At 48.6% G+C, this 20,481-nt stretch overlaps 1 protein-coding gene across 1 annotated transcript in view; it reads left to right on the top strand.

The window, feature by feature from the left end:
* The first annotated feature begins 5,946 nt into the window (after positions 1 to 5,946).
* LOC119374665 (uncharacterized) overlaps positions 5,947 to 20,481 on the top strand; it is a 43,317-nt gene continuing 28,782 nt past the window's right edge. The window contains exon 1 of the mRNA XM_037644828.2: positions 5,947 to 6,083. Coding sequence (XP_037500756.1) covers positions 6,029 to 6,083 — 55 coding nt within the window. The 5' untranslated portion in view covers positions 5,947 to 6,028. The remainder of the gene's footprint in view (positions 6,084 to 20,481) is intronic.

The following is a 20,481-nucleotide window of genomic DNA, read 5'->3' as shown; positions in this document are numbered from 1 at the left end:
TCGACACGACGTAGCCGAGGATTGTCAGCTGTCGTGCTGCGAATCGGCACTTCTTTAGATGGAGTTGCAGACCGGCGTCGCTCAAACGCGTCAAAACATGCCGTAGGCGTTGAAGATGCGTGGAGAAGTCCGGAGCAAACACGACGACGTCGTCGAGGTAGCACAAGCACGTGTGCCATTTCAGGTTGCGCAGAACGGTATCCATCATGCGCTCAAAGGTGGCGGGCGCATTACACAGCCCAAACGGCATGACGTTGAATTCGTACAGGCCGTCGGGCGTGACAAAGGCGGTCTTCGGTCGAGCGTCATTAGCCATAGGTACTTGCCAGTACCCTGAGCGCAAATCGAGAGATGAAAAGAATTCGGCGCCTTGCAGGCTGTCAATCGCGTCGTCTATTCGCGGTAGTGGATACACGTCCTTACGAGTGATCTTGTTGAGTCGTCTGTAGTCCACACAGAACCGCACAGAACTATCCTTCTTCGCAACAAGAACGACAGGAGACGCCCAGGGGCTGTTGGAGGGTCGAATGACATCACGTCGAAGCATGTCGTCGACTTGCTCGGTGATTACACGGCGTTCTGCGGGAGATACGCGATATGGACGTTGCCGCAGTGGCAGGTGGTCGCCAGTGTCGATGCCATGCGTAACGGCCGACGTGCGGCCGAGAGAAGTTTGAGCGACATCGAAAGACGGGCGAAATTCTTCCAACAGGTCCAGAAGCTGAGAACGCTGGACCTGCGTAAGGCTGTCAGCTATGGAGGAACCAAATACGTCAGCGGGTGATGACCCAGACGTCGAAACAGCACTGAGCGTACTGGAACTTCGGCCGTGAGAGTCATCGGGCTCGTCTATAACTTGTGCGTCTTCGAGGGGTTCCACGCTGCCGAGACATTCCCCTCGCACCAACGTAACACTGTACGAAGAGGGGTTTATTACAAAAATAGAGGTGCTGCCCTGAGTGATTTGAACGGTCGCGAAAGGCACCAGCAAGCCTGTCTTCGTGCAAACACGGTCATATGGCGACAGGAGTGCAACGGTGTCGGATAGACTGGCGCAGTAGACTGACACCGCCGTTGACGAGTTTGCAGGCACTTTGACGTCGTCTTTGACGAGTACCTTGCTCGCAGCCGATGGACTGTCTGCCGGCGTCAAATCAGAGAGTGGTGAGAGCTCTATTTCGGCGGGTGCGCAATGAATAACGGCGTCGTGGCGGGAGAGAAAATCCCATCCGAGGATGACGTCGTGAGAGCATGCGGGAATTATGATGAATTCGACGGCGTACAGAGCGTCCTGAATGATGACACGGGCTGTGCATACCGCCGTCGGTTGAATACATTGGGCGCTGGCTGTACGGAGGGAAAGCCCGGAAAGTGGCGTCGTCACTTTTCGTAGCAGGCGGCTTAGTTTAGCGTCCATAACGGATACGGCGGCTCCAGTGTCGATAAGGGCAGATGCGCGAACTCCGTCCACAAAAACGTCTATCACGTTCGATGGGCTTCGCTGAGGGCTTTCGCAGTTCGATAGCGTCGCAGCCCTTGCCTCGTTGACTGCGACGGCTAGTTTTCCTGGTCGCGTGCGACCGGACGTGGGCGCATCGGCGACAGTGAGCGACGTCGGGGAGACGGAGAGCGCCGAGAAGATGGAGCTTGGCGTGACGTCGGTGACAGAGGCGTAGGTGGGGCGTAAAATGTGCGGTTTGACTGGCTGGTGGCGGGCGACACGACTTGAGGCGGCTGGACACGATTGCAATAACGCGCCACGTGGCCGGCGTAACCGCATGCGAAGCATATGGGGCGGTTGTCAGGTGTGCGCCATCGGTTTGCTGGAGCAAGGCCTGCCCATGGCGCAGGACGTGATTGACGGGGCAGCGACTGATATGACTGCATCGTGGGCTGCGGTCGTGGCCTCTGCATTACGTCGGCGTAGGTGGTCGGCACAGCCGCTTCGAAGGACTGATGCCTAGCGGCGGCTTCGGCGTAACTGTGTGGGGCTGCCGTCGGTATTACTGGGGACGTCCTTGCGACAACTTGGGCGTAACTCAGTGGTGCAGGAGCCGGACGGTGCTGGTGGTACTCAGGCATGACCTCCGCGATTTCCTGCTCAATCGCTCGACGGAGGGGAGGGAGAAGGGTGGTTGACGGCTGGTGAACGTACTGAGGTTGAGCAAAGTGCAGCAGTGAGAACTGGCGCGCGATTTCCTCGCGCACGAATGACTTCACCTCTGCGAGCAAGGCGGAGTGGTCGGATATGGTCGACAAGCCAGCGAGCTCGGCGTCGCGGGATGGAGAGCGACGGGTCATCGACCGCTGCCGGCGCAGCTCCTCGTAGCTCTGGCAGAGCGTGATGACCTCGGCCACTGTGCTGGGGTTTTTGGCGAGCAGCATCGTGAAGGCATCGTCGTCGATGCCTTTCATAATGTGCCTCATCTTGTCAGATTCTGACATGGTGGCCTCGGCTTTCTTACACAAATCGAGGACGTCTTCAATGTAGCTAGTAAAGGTTTCGCCGGCCTGCTGAGCTCGTTCTCGCAAACGCTGTTCGGCCTGCAGCTTGCGAACGGCAGGGCGGCCAAACACGTCGACGATGGCGGTCTTGAAAGCGGACCACGTCGGGAAATCGGATGCATGGTTGTTGTACCACATGCCTGCCACACCCGCGAGGTAGAAAACCAAGTTGCTCAGCTTGCCGGCTTCGTCCCATTTATTGGGGACACTCACCCGTTCGTAAATCGTGAGCCAGTCCTCCACGTCGGTGCCATCCGCGCCGGTGAAGACAGGAGGGTCGCGGATACGGGGGACACCGGGACAAGCGGTTGGAGTAGGAGGCGGCGTTTGCTGAGCGGCGTCTTGCGGCATGGTAGATGGCACGGTACGGGATCGAAGCTCCAGGGGCATCAGATGGAGACCGAAGTTGTGGGGACGGTACAGCACTCTTCACCACTTTGTAAAGGCGTTTATTGACGGCGGGATCGATGGCGACGATGCGCAGCGACGACAGTAACGACAGAGCGCAGACTCGCAGACTCTCACGAGCAAGCGCACGAGGGGCGTGCTCCCCGAGAAGAGGCGAAGAAGGCGACCCACTGGAAGGCGCTCAAGAGGCGGCCCATTACAGCGTTCTAATGCTTCTGAACAATATATATATATATATATATATATACTGAGATACACCTATACTGGTGAAAAAAAATATAACGTCATCTGTTTTTCTAGTTTCTTTGCTAAGCTTTACTAAGAGCCAGCTCTTCGCACGGTCACTTCAGCTTGCCACAGATACCAAGCACTGCATAATGTTCGCGTGTGCTGGAAGGCCCGACTTAGGCCTTTTAATGGGCGAGCCCGAGTCCGGCCCACCCCGCAGCCTCAAGCCCGGGCCCGGCCCGGGCCCGCCGGGAAACGCTTCGGACGGCACGGCGCAGCCCGAGCTTTCGGGTCGACCCGGGCCCGTGCAGTGCTCTAGTCCACAGCTCTACTTCAACACGTTCGTCATCGTCTTTATCGTCGTTGACCGTCATTAACAATGCGTTTGTGGTGTCGTTCAAACTGAATGCTTTTATCATCACCAGTAGCATTGCTGAAGAGGCCTTTGCTTGCTGATGGTTCTGCTTCAACGCTCTAATTATTGGTGCTCGCCAAATCGGAACATTCGCTTCCTCTAGTCAGCTCGAAAATTAGGGCATGTATGTCCTCATCACTTAATCTACGTCCCGAATAAAGCGAACTCTAAACATAACTTCTAAAAGGCGTATTTAGCTACAGTACAGATAATGCTTTGTGTAGAGCCGCACGGCAACGAAGCGGGTCTTACTACCATGCAGCGTTCTATCAGCTTCTTACACGAATTCGGTATGTCTGGCGTTCACAAACGAGGACGCCGCAGCGACAACTCAGCTTACAAAACTTTGGTCGCTCCCAGTGCAACAAAACTCACACAAAAACAAGACAAACCATTCCTTTTCTCGAGTAAATTCCAATAATCTAAAAAATCTTATGAATTTATAGTAAAGTATTAAAAAAAGATACAGGCTTTCACCTCTATAAGAGTCTTGAGAAGAACGCTATTGTTCTGTGCGCACTTATCGCTGTTTGTTCACAGATTTGGACACATAGAGATGTTTTTATGATACTGAAGTAATGCGAACACTTCAAGTAGATTTTTAAGGCAATGCGCTGGCTAGACTGACCCAACTTCACTGATATGTTTTGTCCACATATGTGGATGCTGGAATACACAGGGTTAACTTGATCTGAAGCCGAATTCAGGAGGCTTTAATTTGACAGGTGCAGTTGGGCAGTGGCCAGCTATATTCGCTAACATTATGTGCAACATCGGGATGGCCTTGAAGTTTCTCTTGGGGACATTTATGCCGTAAGGGCTTTTTATCAGTACAGGCCCTGACTAGTAGGATGGTGTTGAAATGCATGAGTTGAGCTTCAATTTCACATTGAGTTGTATAAAAAGTGTAAACATGCAAGGCACTTTCACAGAACCCCAACTTTAGTGTCGTACGCTGACGAGTATGTAGAAAAGCTTATCAGGTGATTTACAAATTACTAAGCGAATGAAATGTTGCAAGCGCGCCATAGGCCCCAGTGCGGGATTCAAATGCGGCACTCGATTTTTCATTATGACTTATAAAGCGTGCACACTTTTGTATAATATACAGCGATATCAAATGTTAGGTCGGAAGATATGAAAGGCAGCTCTTCGCTCTATTTCCTTTTGATACAACGCTCAGAAGAAGTACGCGCGTATAATCTGGTTCAAGAGTCCGGAAATATTTGCCTAATGTGTACACACTGTAAAAGAGCGTTGAAATATGTCGTAACGCGTTTAACGAGCCCCGAAGTCACTCCAGCACACACCGAGGCCAGCAGCACGCGTTCCGCAATGAAATGATATTTGTTTGCACACATTCCCCTTAACGAACGCGCGGATCTCGTAGGCAAAGTTACGAGGCTGCCAACAACCGGCAAAGACAGAAAGCAATATGCAAATTCAACAGGAAGCTCTTCGAATAGGTGCCTACTTCTTGCAATTCAGCCTTCGCGACTAAACGGGGCTGCTCATAGTGCTTTTAGGACACACCGGCAGAAAGAGTAAAAGGTCGAGGAGCTGAAAAAAAAAAAGAGCCCAGAACTAAGTTTCAGAGCTTGTTACTTGCAATGCACCGCGGCGCTCACGCAATGCCACGCCTGTGGCAAAACAGGAGTAGTGCATTTAACCCCATTTTCCCACGTGCGCCCAAACAACAGCAAGAAAACTCTGCCGCAGGTTAAGAGCCTAAAAACGTTGCCTAGCCGGCCGGAAGAAACAAGTAAAAGCGCGGGAAAGAACGAATGAAAACAGTGCGATGAAAGGAGACGACGATGGCGGAAAGAACGCGAAAAACGGCGGGAAAGCGTTGACGCGAAGAAAGCGCGGGAAAGCGAGAAAAAGCGCGAGCGCCCGGCGGGGCTGACCTTGTACCCGCTTTTTCTCGAGTTTTCCCGCGCTTTCGCGATCGCTTGGCGGGCTTTCGCGACGAGAGACAAGCCGCCGGCTTCGGGGCAAGTCAGCCGCCGGAGAAAACCGCCGAGTGAAAGTTTTGCGTCCCGCAAGCCTCGGTGTTTCGCGAAGCTTCGGCAAAACGCGTTCGGAATGAAGTCAAGGCGAGCCGAAAGTAAAGAACTTAAAAAGAAACGCGCGCACGCAAGGAGGGCGAACGTTGGTTGTGGCCGTGGCACGGGAAGGAACGTTATCCAATCGGAAGCTGTTTGTCACGTAACTGTGTCATCTCGTCTCGGTTGTAGCGACCCACTGAATTAAGGAATAAGCGACCCAATAAAGAAAGTGTACGCGACACCCAAAGTCAGTCGTCGTGCTCTTCGCGTGCGAGTGTGTGTGTGTGTGTGTGCAGTAAAGGCGCATAGTCTGTTAGACTTATAATATGAACCGGGCTTTTAGCCTGGTGCGAGTAGAGAAAGCGTCACTGAGGGAGAAAGGTTGCGGAAGAACCTCTAAGCGGCTCGTGTCTGTTCTGCCGCTATGGAATACCTGCTTCTGATTACCGTTGTGTTCGTCACATTATGGAGTCGTGAGGGTGAGTTAAACCGTGCTATCTTATTGCTTACTACTGTTGTACTGCGCTAACCTTTACTTGTTGCATTGTCTGTTATTTTGAACATTCGAGACAGCTGCGAAAATCACTTCAGGTTGCAACATGGCGGACACCTGAGCGAATTCTCAACAATTACCATGACCCAGGCGACCGTTTTATAATCCGGTTGGTATCGAGCGCCCCCTTACGAACGCATGTGTTAGCATCCTTGCCATGTTCAGGGCTGGGTGGTGTCGAAGAAACATGTATCTTAGATACTCCTTGGGTATATTGCATCTGTTTCATGACACCTTCAGCAAGTGGGGTATCAGTATCTATATTTCCGATACATCGTATGCAGTATCGTGCATTTTAAGACACAAGATACGCCTCCTTAAGCACACCTTTCTACTTTCACACCGAACGTGGATAATGAAGCACCCTCAGATGGCTTGCAACATGAGGGTCGCTTGACGCTTTGAATAATCATAAAATTTTTCACTTTTTGATTTCAGTCTTTGGAACTTGATATTGCTGGCTTCCTCTCGATCGCGGCTATTCCGTATATTCCTTTGTCCTTGATTGACAGTTAAAATTTACACTTTGTTATGCAGTTTCAGAAACATCCGTGAACGCTATGTGTGCTGATTATTTTCGCGGTACTTTGCAAATTTTCTCCGCTGTCAAGCCACCTAGCGATTTTGGAGTTGGTAGAAGTGGATGTCGCAATGGTTTTGCACAGGATTGTTTAGAAGAAAGTACTACAAGCGGGATGACCATGTTTATGGTTACTTCCTCTAAGTTTTACATTTACTGCTTTACAGGCATCGACACGTCGCGTTGCTTTAGCTTCATTTAGTCAATGATCCTCGAAAGGTGATAGTGTTTGGATAACATATGTGCAGGCCCGTAGCCAGGAATTTTTTTTCGGGGGGGGGGGGGGGGGCACTTGCTGAAAACATTGACTTTTTGAGAAAAACACCTATTTTTATTATTTATTTTTGGTAAAACCACCTACTTCAGCATAATTTCGGAGGGAGGGGGGCTAGCGCCCCCCCCCCCCCTCTGGCTACGGGCCTGCATATGGGGGATAGTCAGCAAACGATAGTTGACCACGGCTGGCCTATAGTTGAGACGCGACGCGCGCGCGAATAAAAGTACCGCGCATCTCCTCTCAAGAACCGCCGTGAGGTGGCAGAGGCGTGCGCAGAAGGGAACGCAGGGGGGCGTGCACATATAAGCCATGCACGTACAGTTGAAACTCAATTTAACGAAGCGATGAGCGTGCTCGAACTATTTCGTCAAATTGCGAAGTTCGTGAAATTGAGTAAGAGATTTTTCGGTCCTTCGAATTCTAAAATTGACGCCTCTTATGTCCGAGCGATACAGGCGAGGTAGACTGTCACGTGCAGCTGCGACAAGCGGGCGATATGCTAAGAGAGGGAGAAAGAATACAGTTAATGCGCAAGTAGGCAGAGCAAGAAAGTTGCCAGGAGATGGTCAGGGCTGTCTGTCGCATAAACCATGAAATAATGAAAGCAACCACGGTAGACTGTGGGAGTACATGCAGGGACAACACAGCACTGCCGCCCCTAGCACCACTCGATAGGTAAAGGCGCTATCGTCTGTAAAGTCCGTTGTTTCGCGCATGGGCGGGCGTACAGCGTCGCCCCTCTACCCCCCCCCCCCAAAAAAAAAAAACACAAATATATATAAAAAAGTTTCACCATCTCCCACTAAAGGGAACCATGTGGGGATGCGAAGGAGCACATGGGTCGACTTAAAGTTCCGTTCATCACGGGCGCCTTGCCCAATGTTAACGCGTCCTTGCATGTGAAGCACACCATGAATTCACTGTAGTTGCTGTTGCTGTTACTCATTCCGAACTCTTGTTGGAGCACGCCACGCGGGTTCATCGCGCGTCTGCAGAATCTCGTTCCCCGACGCCACCACGTGATTGCTGAAAGAAGGTAAGAGGGGGAGGCCACGACGTCTTACCCAGCCCCTTACACAGGCCTGAACGCGCTAGCGCGTGCCAACACACGTGGTTTTGTCCGCGTTACGCCAAGCTAGGACAGCATACGGCAGCCCGGGCCCCTAAAGTGCTCTGCACGTATCATCATGAAAGCGGTCGAAGAACAAGACGAAGAAGACTTCACCTTGGCGCGAGCGCGCGCTCAATATGATACAGATGGCTATAGTAGGTTTTGGAAAGCGGACGGTCGCCAATGGAACTACGGACAAAGCCCAGCTCAAAAGCTTCTTCGCATCTAAAAAACAGGAAAGCTCGCAGGGTCGCAGTCACACACCTCACAGACACAACGCGAAAGGCATCTTCTTTTTATTCTCAGTCGGTGATCCTCCCACGCCCTCTTTCGAAAGCTTTCTGCCCCTAGCCCACAGTGCCCTTGGTTTTGCACTGCATCTAGGTTCGGAGGCAGTGCAAGCTTTCAGCGCCTCATCTGATTTTTCCCTGCCTCCGTGATCGGCCATCTTTGACCAAGCGACGATGTCTTGCGAAGACGTCACGGTGACGTTACATATTTTGGCGATCTGTGAGTTCATCACATGATGTAGATTTTTTTGTATCACTCATGTTGACAACGTTTTCGCCTTAATAAAACTGGTGCCGTGATGAGGACGTCTAAATCAGTGGCGCAGCCACGGAGTGGCAGACCAGGCCAGTGCTCCCCTCATCCCCTTCCAACCCGAATTTCTCTTTTTTTTTTGCCACAGCCTAAAAAAAATGTCTGCATACGCCCTTGGTGTGGATGATTTAACGCGACAGCTGACCTGAAATCCCGGCCACGGCGGCGGCATTTTCGATGAAGGCGAGAATGCTTCTGGCCCGCGTACGTAGATTTAGGTCCCAAAGAACCACAGGGTGCAGAAATTTCCAGAGCCCTCCCCTACGGCGCCCCTCACTATCTTATCGAGGTTTTGGGACGCTAAGCGCCCCCCCTCCCGAGAAAAAAGACTAAACAGCACACGTCTCAAGAAAAGCCGTCTGTGTAAAAATTGGAAAGATATTACTGCTTTTTTGCTATTTTATTTCCGGGCTTCCGGAAAAACTTTGATAAATTGAGTTGAATGCCATGACCGCTTCGTTAATTCGAAATAATGACAACATTGAACCCTCCGGGCACCTGTCGGTGAATGGAAATCCGTTCGTTAGATTGAGAAATTTGTGAAATCGGGTTTTGTTAGGTCGATCTCTAACTGTATTAAGAAAATCAGGAGCATTGCGCCTCACACATTGCAGTTCCGTCAGTTTGTTACGTCAGTCAATGGCATTTCCTCTACAGGGCAAGTCGTCGCAGCCGCGGACGGCCACTTGCTTAACTATAAATGTGCTAGGGGGCAACTGATGGCACTTAAATGGCTTGAAATATCATACAGCATTCATAACCACTGCCAAAATTTGCTTACGGGGCCCTTCACCACCCCGCGTTCAAAGACGAGGGGGTGTTTTTCTCCTCGCCTTCGCTACCCTTCCTACAGGCCATATCTCCTCCTTGCCACTTAATTCTTAAAAGCACGTGTACCATGTCAGCACTAAGCGGTGACCCTATCAAGATTTCCTGCTTGTCGGCTACACGCTGTCGTCTCCGTGTGCGCAGTCGCAAACACAGAGAACGAAGTGAAGTCAGTTGATCACGCACGATAGTCATGCGAGGCAAGAAAGAATGGATGGGCGGCTGCATGGCAAAGCAGTGCGGGAGACAATTCACATCTGATATTTCGCGCATATGGACCAATCGAGAGTATATACGTACTATATAGACGTCACGGGAATCACTGTTATGCGTGACGAAGTGGGCTAGAAAGACGAGAAACGCCAGGAGAGAATATTGCGCTCGTTTTTGGTATTTTCAGAGGCTGCTGAGGGGCCCTTTAAATGTCTTGCAAAGGCTTGTAAATGTTTATTTTGTCCGTTCAATATTTCTACATTTATTAGGCTTATGCTTGTGATATTTCTGCATACACATTTTCTGGCAATATTGAGCTACGAGGTTTAGAGGCCGCAAATAAAGCGAAGCAAACAGAATCGTCGCCTTGATCGACACCGCTCAGTCTATATAGCCATAACTGCAGTTACATACAACCAGACAATACACTGAGGTCAGATGGAGACTTGTCAATCTCACCGTTTAAATATACTACGGCTGCGCTGCACGGCTAAGAAAAAGTAACACTAGCTACTAGCCATACGTGGTTATGCAACAACGTACACAAAAAAAAATAAAAAAAAACACGCGATGGTGCAACAGCTTAATGTCACACGGGACAATCAAGCTCCTTTTTTTTCTGGCGGTTTGCGAACGCGGACCGCTGGGTTAGCCTCTTAATAATATATTTTGGTGCCGAATGAGGAACAGTCGTGATGCCTCTGTATATAAATCGCAAGCAAACAGGCTCTAAGCCCTCTCATAAGTTCTTCGGTATATAGCGGCGACTATAGGAACCATGCACGTTATTGCTCTCCAGGTAGCCATGTTTTACTGAAGACACTGTAATATGCATGGCACCAGCCAATTAGAGTAAGTACAACGCATGCGTTCTGCTTATTGCCCCGAATGTCTAACCGGTACGAAGCCGCCAATGAACGCAGACTGGATGGATAGATGGATGTTAGGAGCCGCCCCTTTGAATCGGAGAGGCGGCAAGTGCCGCCTAGCTCTTTATTAGTCTTCTTAGCCTCTGCTGCTTATGCTACTAAAGAGTTTTGAATTCTGACTTTTTTCCAATAGTTTTCTACACCATCTTCCAGCCTTTTTTTACTTTTCTGCACGGTAGATCCATTTATGTTTCCAAAACTTCTTGAATTCCAACATCTCGCGCAGACTTACTCCTTCCTTGGTTATTGGTTTGATAGCGCGATTTACACTGATTTCGCCAGCTGGTTGCAGCTGATGGAACTTACTCACTGCGTCAAGTCGTGGAGAAATACATTTTACGCGGGCGCGTTCAAGTGCCCCCATCCTGGGATGCCAACGTGACCATTTTGTACCACTAACTAGTTGAACGGTACTCAGATATAGACACATACACATGGAAATAGCTGTACGGAGGTGCATTTGGCATTTCATGAGCGTGTTAATTTTACGTCACTGCGAAAGAAGCTGACGAATGATTGGTGTCAGAGTCCAAGATGGCGGCTCCCAGCAATAAAAAGGAAATTGTCTACAATTAGTCGAACGACGACATTGTACTCGTTTGTTAGAGTGAAGAATGTGGAGGAATTGCTGGTGCAGTGTTGCTTCATGTAGGCACACTTAGCCTTGCCAACGTTGCGAACATTACTCTGCGCGAGCGCCTCACGATATGCTGTAGTATGAGGCCCGTCGTACTATTTCACGCGCTGTCACAACGGCACCTGGTAACACGAGGAGCTTGAATCAGTTAGCAATGGCCTGCACGCAATTCATTCCACGTCGGCCCATCGGCGGAGGGTAAATGTGCCCTGTCATTCTAATAGCCTGTGATGAGCCTTTCTTTACGCAGTTTGCAAATAGAACTAAAACTCACAAAGATCTTAAAGATGCTCCGGCAAGAGAGCAAACACGTTTCCTTCAGACTTGAACAGGTCGCTCGTTCATTGCGTATGATGTTTCGAGCTTATCTGATTATCTCGCTCTGTACGGAGGACGCCGCCGTTTTTTTGTTTCGTTTTTTTTTTTTCCTACTGTACAGCGGGAAACTACGAGGCAGCAACTGTGGCGGTTCCCCTTGCAGACAAAGGAAGGAGTTTTCTGCGCTTACCTAGAGTTCAAAAAAAAAAAAAAAGAGATTAGCATTATACACGCCAGGCGCAATGAATAAGCGGTCCACTTCTATATTTCAGACGACTTGCCATTTTTCCTGACCAGAACCAAGAGCCTTCTTTACTGTTCGTCACGTGAAGTTCCGATCGGACGTAACACAGCGGCAGCATCTCCCACGCGCCCGGCGCGTTCAGTTTTGAATCGCCTGGATCGGGGCCTTCAATTTCGATGACTAATATCTCAAATTACGTGTCCATTTCTAGGGATTCATAAAAAATATGTACGCCATAAACTGACGTGCTCTACAGGGATTTCCATATAATGAATAATTAACATCAATTTCATAATTTAAAAAGTTAAATAACGAAGATTTTGTTAATTGTCCAGTTCAGTTTAACTTCAGGTGTGGCAAAGTATTTCTGCCTCGACGTACAGTTCGTGTGCGAACACGACAGGTGCCTGTTGGTCATGGCATTTTTGTAAAAATCGGCATCGTCTAAAAAAAAAAAGAAAATCCCGCATGCTCCCTACATTCAGCTGTCAGCGGCTGTCAGTTGTACTCAATGCCATGCGCTATATTAATACGTACCGTATTTACTCGAATATAGGCCGGCCCCGATTCTAAGCCGACCCCCGAAATTCGCAAGGACAGAAACAAAAAGAAACAAAATAAAACCTAATCATTCTGCTCGAATCTGAGCTTACCCCCCACTTTCGCACATCGTTTTTTCGAAAACAAAAACAAAAAACTTCGGCTTAGATTTGAATAAATACGGTATGTACATGTACGACTAACAAACCTATAGGAAATAATTGATTAGCTGACGAGTGGGAGCTTCTAGTTCCTTTATTGTGACACTTTTGAATGCCGTGTGGCAGGGCTGCCGTGCTGTGTCAAGCTCAGAGCAATGCATGCCTAATATTTTTATGCTCTAGAAAAAAACAGTACACTTGTAGATGAACTCGATTTGTAAGAAGGGTACTTCGTGCTGCAGCCACGATAACGCCTTTCGTGCGCAGGGTTTTGCAAATCGCCATACTGCGTTACGTTAGGCCTGCAGGGCAGAACGGTTGAACTAGAACGAAAAAGAGGCGGGTCTTTCATCCAGATATCAGCGAGGACATCTACGTTTTTCTTGCACGTTAGAGGAGCAATACCACTTGTAACGATGCGATCATTGCACGCACTAAACTTCATTGTTGAAAGTTTTACTTCAGAAGTTGGCTTTAACATTGCCAGACCAATACAGTTTCTGACAATTATTTAACGTAGAGACATAAAATATTTATAGCATGCACGCATATTGGCGACGCTTTCTTTTTTATATGAAGTGCTATATCGCTTACGCTGTCTCTTTCTCTCTCTCTCTCTCTCTGCACCTGCCAAGGTGTTCTAGTGGTTATGGTGCTCGACTGCTGAACCGGAGGTCGCGGGATCGAATCCAAGCCGCGGCGGCCGCATTTTCGATGGAGGCAAAAATGCTTGAGGCCCGTGTACTTAGATTTGGGTGCACGTTGAAGAACCCCAGGCGGTCGAAATTTCCGTAGCCCTCCGCTGCGGCGTCCCTCATAATCATGTCTTGGTTTTGGGACACTAAACCCCAACAATTATTATAATATTACTCTCTCTCTCTCTCTTTCTCTCTCTCTCTCTCACACACACGCAGACTCACACACATGCCCTTGCACATTTTCATAATGGCTTAAACGGAAACATAATTGCTCTGCATGACAACCTAAAGGCAATTCTGAATTTCCATGAAGCCCAACGCAAACTCCAATCTATAATTTGAGCTGGCAACATACACAATGTAACTAGAAAATACGTACCGTGCACAGGGCTAAGAAACCAAGGCGCCAGTATAAAGCGCACCCGTGACCCAAATAAGGATCAGAGAAGGAAAGAAGCAAGATCAACGAGATCGCAGCAATTCGTGCTACAGTGCGGAGATCGCGAGTTAGACAAGACTCGTGCAAGGCTACGCGATCGCTGTTTTCTGATGGTACGTCTTATCGACACTTTATACATGCAATGTCAAGCTTACATCCCCGCTCAACGGAATTTACCACTCCGATTAAGATGTTGGACGCGGGGCAAGCACTATCGCGTGAAGAAATCGGCAAACGCGAAACTGTTACTCGGGCCCAACTCGCATCGAGGATTCGGGTATGTTGCTGGAGTCCTCCCAACTGCAGCAGCGCATTCTTCCGGAAATGTTGCACACGTGTAGACAAGCGAAAAAAAAATGCCAGGCCTGCGTTGAAACCGCAGCACAGTCACAGCAAAAGCTGGAAGAGCGGCGTTTCTAGGGCCCGTTAAGCTCTCTTGGGGCTACAATACAAGTGCACTAGAAAGGTACCCACTACGCCATAAATCACAATTTTTGTGAAGTTGGGAACCACCTACTAAGCCATTATTCGTCATTCTGCGGAGAAGCGAGGCACCAGCTACAAGTCTGTAAGGCATTATGGGCACTTTGTTGACGCGACGACTGATGACGATGAAGAATTATGGCTCAACCCTTTGTAATGGGTTGGAATCGTTATGTAATTTGCATTGGGTGACGCCCGGTCGCTATTTCCCTCTCCCGTCATGCTGTATAACATACGTTGACGTGGGAGAAAGACGGGGTGGGGGGGGGGCGAAGAACTTCACTGAGACCCCGAGAAAATGGATCATGCGCTTATGGGCTTCCTTGGCAACCAATACAAGTGCACTTGCGAGGAACCCACTACGCTATAAATCATTGTAATTTTACTGACACCCCGAGGAAGTGGATCATGCGCTTATGGGCTTCCTTGGCAACCAACATAGGCGTGCGCAGGGGGGGGGGGGGGCAAAGGGGGCGAGAAGGGGGGGCGCAAAGTCAGCCCTATACATTGTAGGGGGGCGATAGGGGGGGCGCAAAGGCAGCCGCATACATTGACATAATAGGGAGGGGGGGCGCTGCGACGAACCTTCGCCCCCCCTGAAGGGCAACCCTGCGCACGCTTATGGCAACCAATACAAGTGCACTAGCGAGGAACCCACTACGCTATAAATCATTGCAATTTTTGAGAAGTAGGGCAGCAGGCACTGTGCCTTTTTTTCGTCATTCTACGGAGAGCGTTGGTACCTGCTAAACGCATGTAAGACATTATGCGCACTTTGTTGATGCTGTGCCTGATGACGATGAAGAATTATGGCAGAGCCCTTTGTGGCATTATGACATCCCAAATGTAGCATTATAACGATCAATGTGTAATAATTACACAATATAACAAGCAAGCAACGCAAGCCCCAGGTATACTCAGGCAACGCTCAACCAGCTTAAGGGAGAGGAGGTGAAGGCAGCAGTAGCAGCAGTAGACTGTGAGCCCGAGTCGGAGAGAAGCGGGCAAGTTCATTTCTGCCTCGATGGGGTGGAGCCGCCTCCTGTCCGGGCTTGAAGCACGGGGGAGTGCTTGGAGTTCAGGGCGAGTTCATATCTTTCTCTATGGTGTATGACCGCCGCCAGCTCCGGGCTTGTTCTGCTAGCGCAGAAATATGCACTGTAGTGAAAGAAGTGAAAGAGAGGCGATGTGCAGTTCATCTGCGTCTCAGGATAGCGCGCCTCGAAGTCATGTGCTCCGGCAAAGGGGCGAGGTTGGCACCGGAGGTGGGGGGGGTCTGCCGTAATCGATTAATCGAATAGTTTTAATCGATTAATGCCATTAATCGAAAGGCGGAAATCGATGACGATTAATAAAATAATTGTGGACCTTTAATCGATTAAACGATTATTCTTTCATCGATTTTACCATCCCTACACGCACGCACACACACACACACACGCACACACAAAGGTTTCCGTACTCTTCAACAGCGCTTTTACGACAACAGTGTACCCACTACGTGTGTGTAAGAGAATGCGCGCACTAACGTGTGTGCCCTTTGTAATGGATGGCATGCTTTAAACCAGCGGCAATTACGCGCGTGATAAATTTTCGAAGTTGCGATTCCCCCCCTACGTGTTTGTAAGGGAACAAGCTCAGTAATGTGCGTGCCTTTTGCAATTGGTTGGCGGCTTTAAACCAACGAATCGTTACGCAATTCACATGGTGTGACACCCAATGGCAATGCACGCTTGTACTACGTTTTACTGCGATATTACATCTCGTACTGTGACGCCTGTACACAGGACGCGTATGTTCGTGAAGCATGAATTTACTTTCAGACGTGGCTCGGTGGTAGAACACCTGCTTGCCACACCGAATACCTTGGTTCTATTCAACGTGGGGTACATAATTTTTTTATTATTTGCATCCAAGGCGGTTTTTCGGTCACGGACAATGTTGGTTTTGTGCTCACAACCAACGACGGCCACGCCGACACCGGAATTTCTGTGACACGCTCTTTAACGCTATCTGATTAGCATGACACCGCCGAAAAAGAATTGTGGCTGCCGTAGTTAGAGGGGCCCTGCAACACTTCTTCAGCATGGTCAGAAAACGCTACCGATCAGCAGTCGAGGCTCCCGAGAACGCGCGAGCCAAACATTATAGCGCAGCACGCGGCCTGGAATTTACAATAAATTATCAAATCAGCTAAAAATCGCTTCCTCTTCGCTCGACAAATGATGCTATTGACTTGATATTACTGCGTCACTGACTAAAGTTCCACGCCACGGGGTGATTTGAACATGGCGCGCTCGTTGGTTACTGCGGCCGCCGCGGGAGGTCGTCACTTGCCGAGGGTAGCGATGCGGGCTTTTTGGTCTGTCATGGTTCTTGGATGTGTGCCTTTCTTCCCTTCGTCCTTGTCTTTTCGCGCCCACATCCAAGAAGGGTCCCTTGCCCCCGCGCGCGCCGATCCTACTGAAAGTACGCCACGCGTTCGAAGGAAAATAAAAAAGAAAAAAAACTGCTCATGGTCACGGAGAGCGCGTGACGTACCTCCTTCTCCCGTGCGACTCCTTCCTGTTTAGCTTCCAGCGCTTTCGTGGGGACGAGAGAGAAGAGAGAACTCAATGACAGCGTACGACAAATCTTTGTGTAACTCGCCTCGTTACTGGACGGATTGTAAAAATTTTTGCGGTGGTCGATTGCCGAGGAAACAAGCTCCTTCAGTGAAGCCATTCTATGGCCACTTGGAAAAGTGTTCCAGGGCCCCTTTGAGACATAAATCAGTCCTGCACCGGAAAGGCTCCTGGAGCAGAAATGTTTGGACTACTGCGAAGCCTCATTTCTGAGAAATACATATTAATTATGTTGTACAGGTATAATGAAAGAAAATGAATAGACCATTTTGCAACCTGAACTGCGCCTCCAGTTGAGATCGCCGAAATCGAAACTGGGGGTCCGTGGCCTCAGAACTTCTCTGCCGCGCGCCGGTAGACAATCTCGGGGGCCTGGTAGTGTTCGGGACAATTTGCAAATGTGAAGCCCTATGCACCGCTCAATTCGCTCCTGTAGCCACGCTGTGTCCCCCCCCCCCGCCCCCCCCAAAAAATAAAAAAAAACACGGCGCACGTCATGTCACCACCGCTGCGCATGCGCAGACTACACCCCTGCGAAACACCCTTTGTTAGAGGGGCTTCTCGCTTCTTTGTTAGACACAGCCAAATGAATCCAACAGAAAATTAAGCCAATGAAGGCATAGGGGGCATTATTTATGCTTTTAAACTACGCTGTGTTGATTACGACCCAAACTCACACGAATTAAAGCCGACGAAAAAAGAACTAACGCCCGTACCAATAATTTTAGAAATGCTACGTTAACTATCATGTTAGAAAAAAATGGATGACGGCATTTTTCTTTAAATAACATTCCTTCACCCGTAGAAGTCTTCAAGAAAGCGGTTGACGTTAACTATGGAAGAAATAAAGGCAACCAATAGTCTAGATAGTTAAAATTAAGAAGGAAAAAAAATTCGAAGCCCTACCCCTCTTGGGGAAATGGGGACAACCGAAGCTTGGCGGGTGGACGTGCCCGACCTACACCTTTTCTTTCTTTCTTTCTTTCTTTCTTTCTTTCTTTCTTTCTTTCTTTCTTTCTTTCTTTCTTTCTTTCTTTCTTTCTTTCTTTCTTTCTTTCTTTCTTTCTTTCTTTCTTTCTTTCTTTCTTTCTTTCTAATTGCGCAATGCTCCCTCCTGACGTAAGCGTTCAGTTTTACTATAGGTAGCGGCCATCACCGGAACGCTGTTTTCCGACCTAATCGGCATGGCAAATGCGTAGTTCCTGATATTGACCTCACGCGTTGTCAGCAGACGGCTTTTAGTCAACCAACTCGAAATATATCAATGCAGCTCACATAGCAGTTGTACTGCTTCCCAATTACTCTTTGCATCTTCGGTAGAACGCATTCGTATGCTTCAGTTCACTTCGCTTTGGGCAAGCACGGGTGCGTGACCTAGTGGTCAAGGAACTCGCTTTGGTACAGGGGGGACCCGGGTTCAAACTCTAGCCCCAGAAAAAAAAATTATTCAGTTTTATTTATTATTTCTTTGGTGCTCGCTAGATGTAGTAAGGAGGGCTTTTGGGTTACCGCGGCGCCGTCAGGTGTTTTTTCCGCGGTGGTGGGTTTTTTCGATACACCACCGCTAACACCCTCCTTCGCAGGCCAGTGAATACAAGTTTCACTTAAATTGGCATGCCGTGAAAGGCGCAATGCATTGAGAGGGCCCATAGGAAAGGAAGCGTGATGCTATATGGCAGAGAATACTACTGATCCAAGACCAGGGGCAACGGTAAGTCGCTGGGAATAGCCGTCGTCCTACAGTGCACATGAAATAGGCGAATCTTAATGATTGCTGGAAATGACTGATTTCAGTTAAATCGCATAGTGAACTTTTCTTCCATTGAGAAGAGGCTTCATTTATGGGGATAATGCTGGTATTTAAAATTTTTTTTACGATCAATCGCTTGACCGTGACTTCTTTTGCGTGACCTGTCCAATAGGCAAGTACGTGTATAAATAGAGCGAACGAGGACAAACTGTTTTCCTTCTTTACGCACTGGGGCAAGTTTAGTGTGAACTATATTTTTTTTTCACGACTGCTTTCAAAGGCTTGGACAGCGTCACAGTACGACCTTTCATACGATGCACATACCTTGGTTGTGTTGGGTGTTTCCACAAATACTTTGGCCACATCTTAAACACGCCACAGAATGTACAAAGAAGCATTTGTTTCGGTGATACGCTCTTGGCAAAGGCAGGCCTCCCGTTTTGTGCGTATAGCTTGTACATGCTGATTATTGTATTATAGTTCCTAATTAGCGCCTTAGTAGACTACCTTACGACACATGCTAAAGTAAACGCGAAATTTGATCCAGTGAAAATAATAATAATAATAATAATAATAATAATAATAATAATAATAATAATAATAATATTAATAATAATAATAATAATAATAATAATAATAATAATAATAATAATAATAATAATAATAATAATAATAATAATAATAATATCTGGGGTTTAACGTTCCAAAACCACGATATGATTATGAGAGACGCTGTAGTGGAGGGCTTCGGAAATTTCGACCACTTAGGGTTCTTTAACGTGCACCTAAATCTACGTACACAGGCCTCAAATATTTTCGCCTATATCGAGTGAAGATATGAGAGACATCCATTTATACGCAGAAAATTGAAGGACACTTCGTAAATTCCATAGTGTGTTCGGCGAAAGCCTGCGGCTATTCAACTCGGCCGACGGACGCCACCGCCGCGTTGAGCAACAGTTGCGCAACGCCCGTTGGAAGGAGCAACGCGAAACTGTTGCTATGCGCCACTGTGCCATCACGTGATTGCTGAGAGAGTGTGAGGGAGAGAGGCCACAGCTGGCAGCGAACCAGGGCACGATCGGACCGACGGACACCGAGAGTAGGAGACAGGCCGGTTATGAGACCTTAACGCTCAGACTTAAAGAGCGAGCCAACGGCACCCCGAAGATAACATTTTATCAAAAATACATGTCAGTCGACGCAATGTACGGCAGGGCTTCGTGATGAAAGGTGTTGCGTAGCGATGCATGCAGTGGTGCCTTTATCTTTGCTTCTGTGGGCAGCAACTGGAACGCTACTCTGCACCTCTCATTCATCACTAGTTAACGATGGCTTACCCTGCGGGCTTTGCCCTCGGGCCGTAGTTTCTCTGGACCATAATAAAGTTCTTGCCATGCCATACCATGCAAGGTATGTCTAGGTGTGCGTCGATTAGATGTCCATGATACCTTGCGACGCGCCCTACCACTCTGTTTTACACAGCGTATGAAAATGAGGGCATCTTATTTTTCATACATAAATATGAAATGAACTCTCACAGATTTCCTGCCTTCCCATATATGAAAAGAGAACCGCAATTGCTCAAGCAGGTTTGGTTGAGCGTCCTGCCACTCCTTTCTGTATTCGAAGACATGAAGAATAGTTGCACGAGTTTTCCATTTAACTAGGAGACTTACCTTGCGCACATAGGGAGAAAAGTGGGTGAGACGCTAGCACATTCTGAAACATACTTCGGGCGCAGATGTGCGTACACAGAGTTGGCCTTCCATTGCACTAAACTTACCTCGTTTCTTTTAATGCGACAGCAATTATATGAACAGTGTCGGCTGGTTTTTGCCGCCGCCGTCATGACCACACCGTATATGTATAAGTGTGTGTATATATAT

This window comes from Rhipicephalus sanguineus, chromosome 11 (assembly GCF_013339695.2).
Source record: "Rhipicephalus sanguineus isolate Rsan-2018 chromosome 11, BIME_Rsan_1.4, whole genome shotgun sequence".
Classification (NCBI taxonomy): Eukaryota; Metazoa; Arthropoda; class Arachnida; order Ixodida; family Ixodidae; genus Rhipicephalus; species Rhipicephalus sanguineus.
This window is presented reverse-complemented; position numbering and strand designations above follow the sequence as displayed.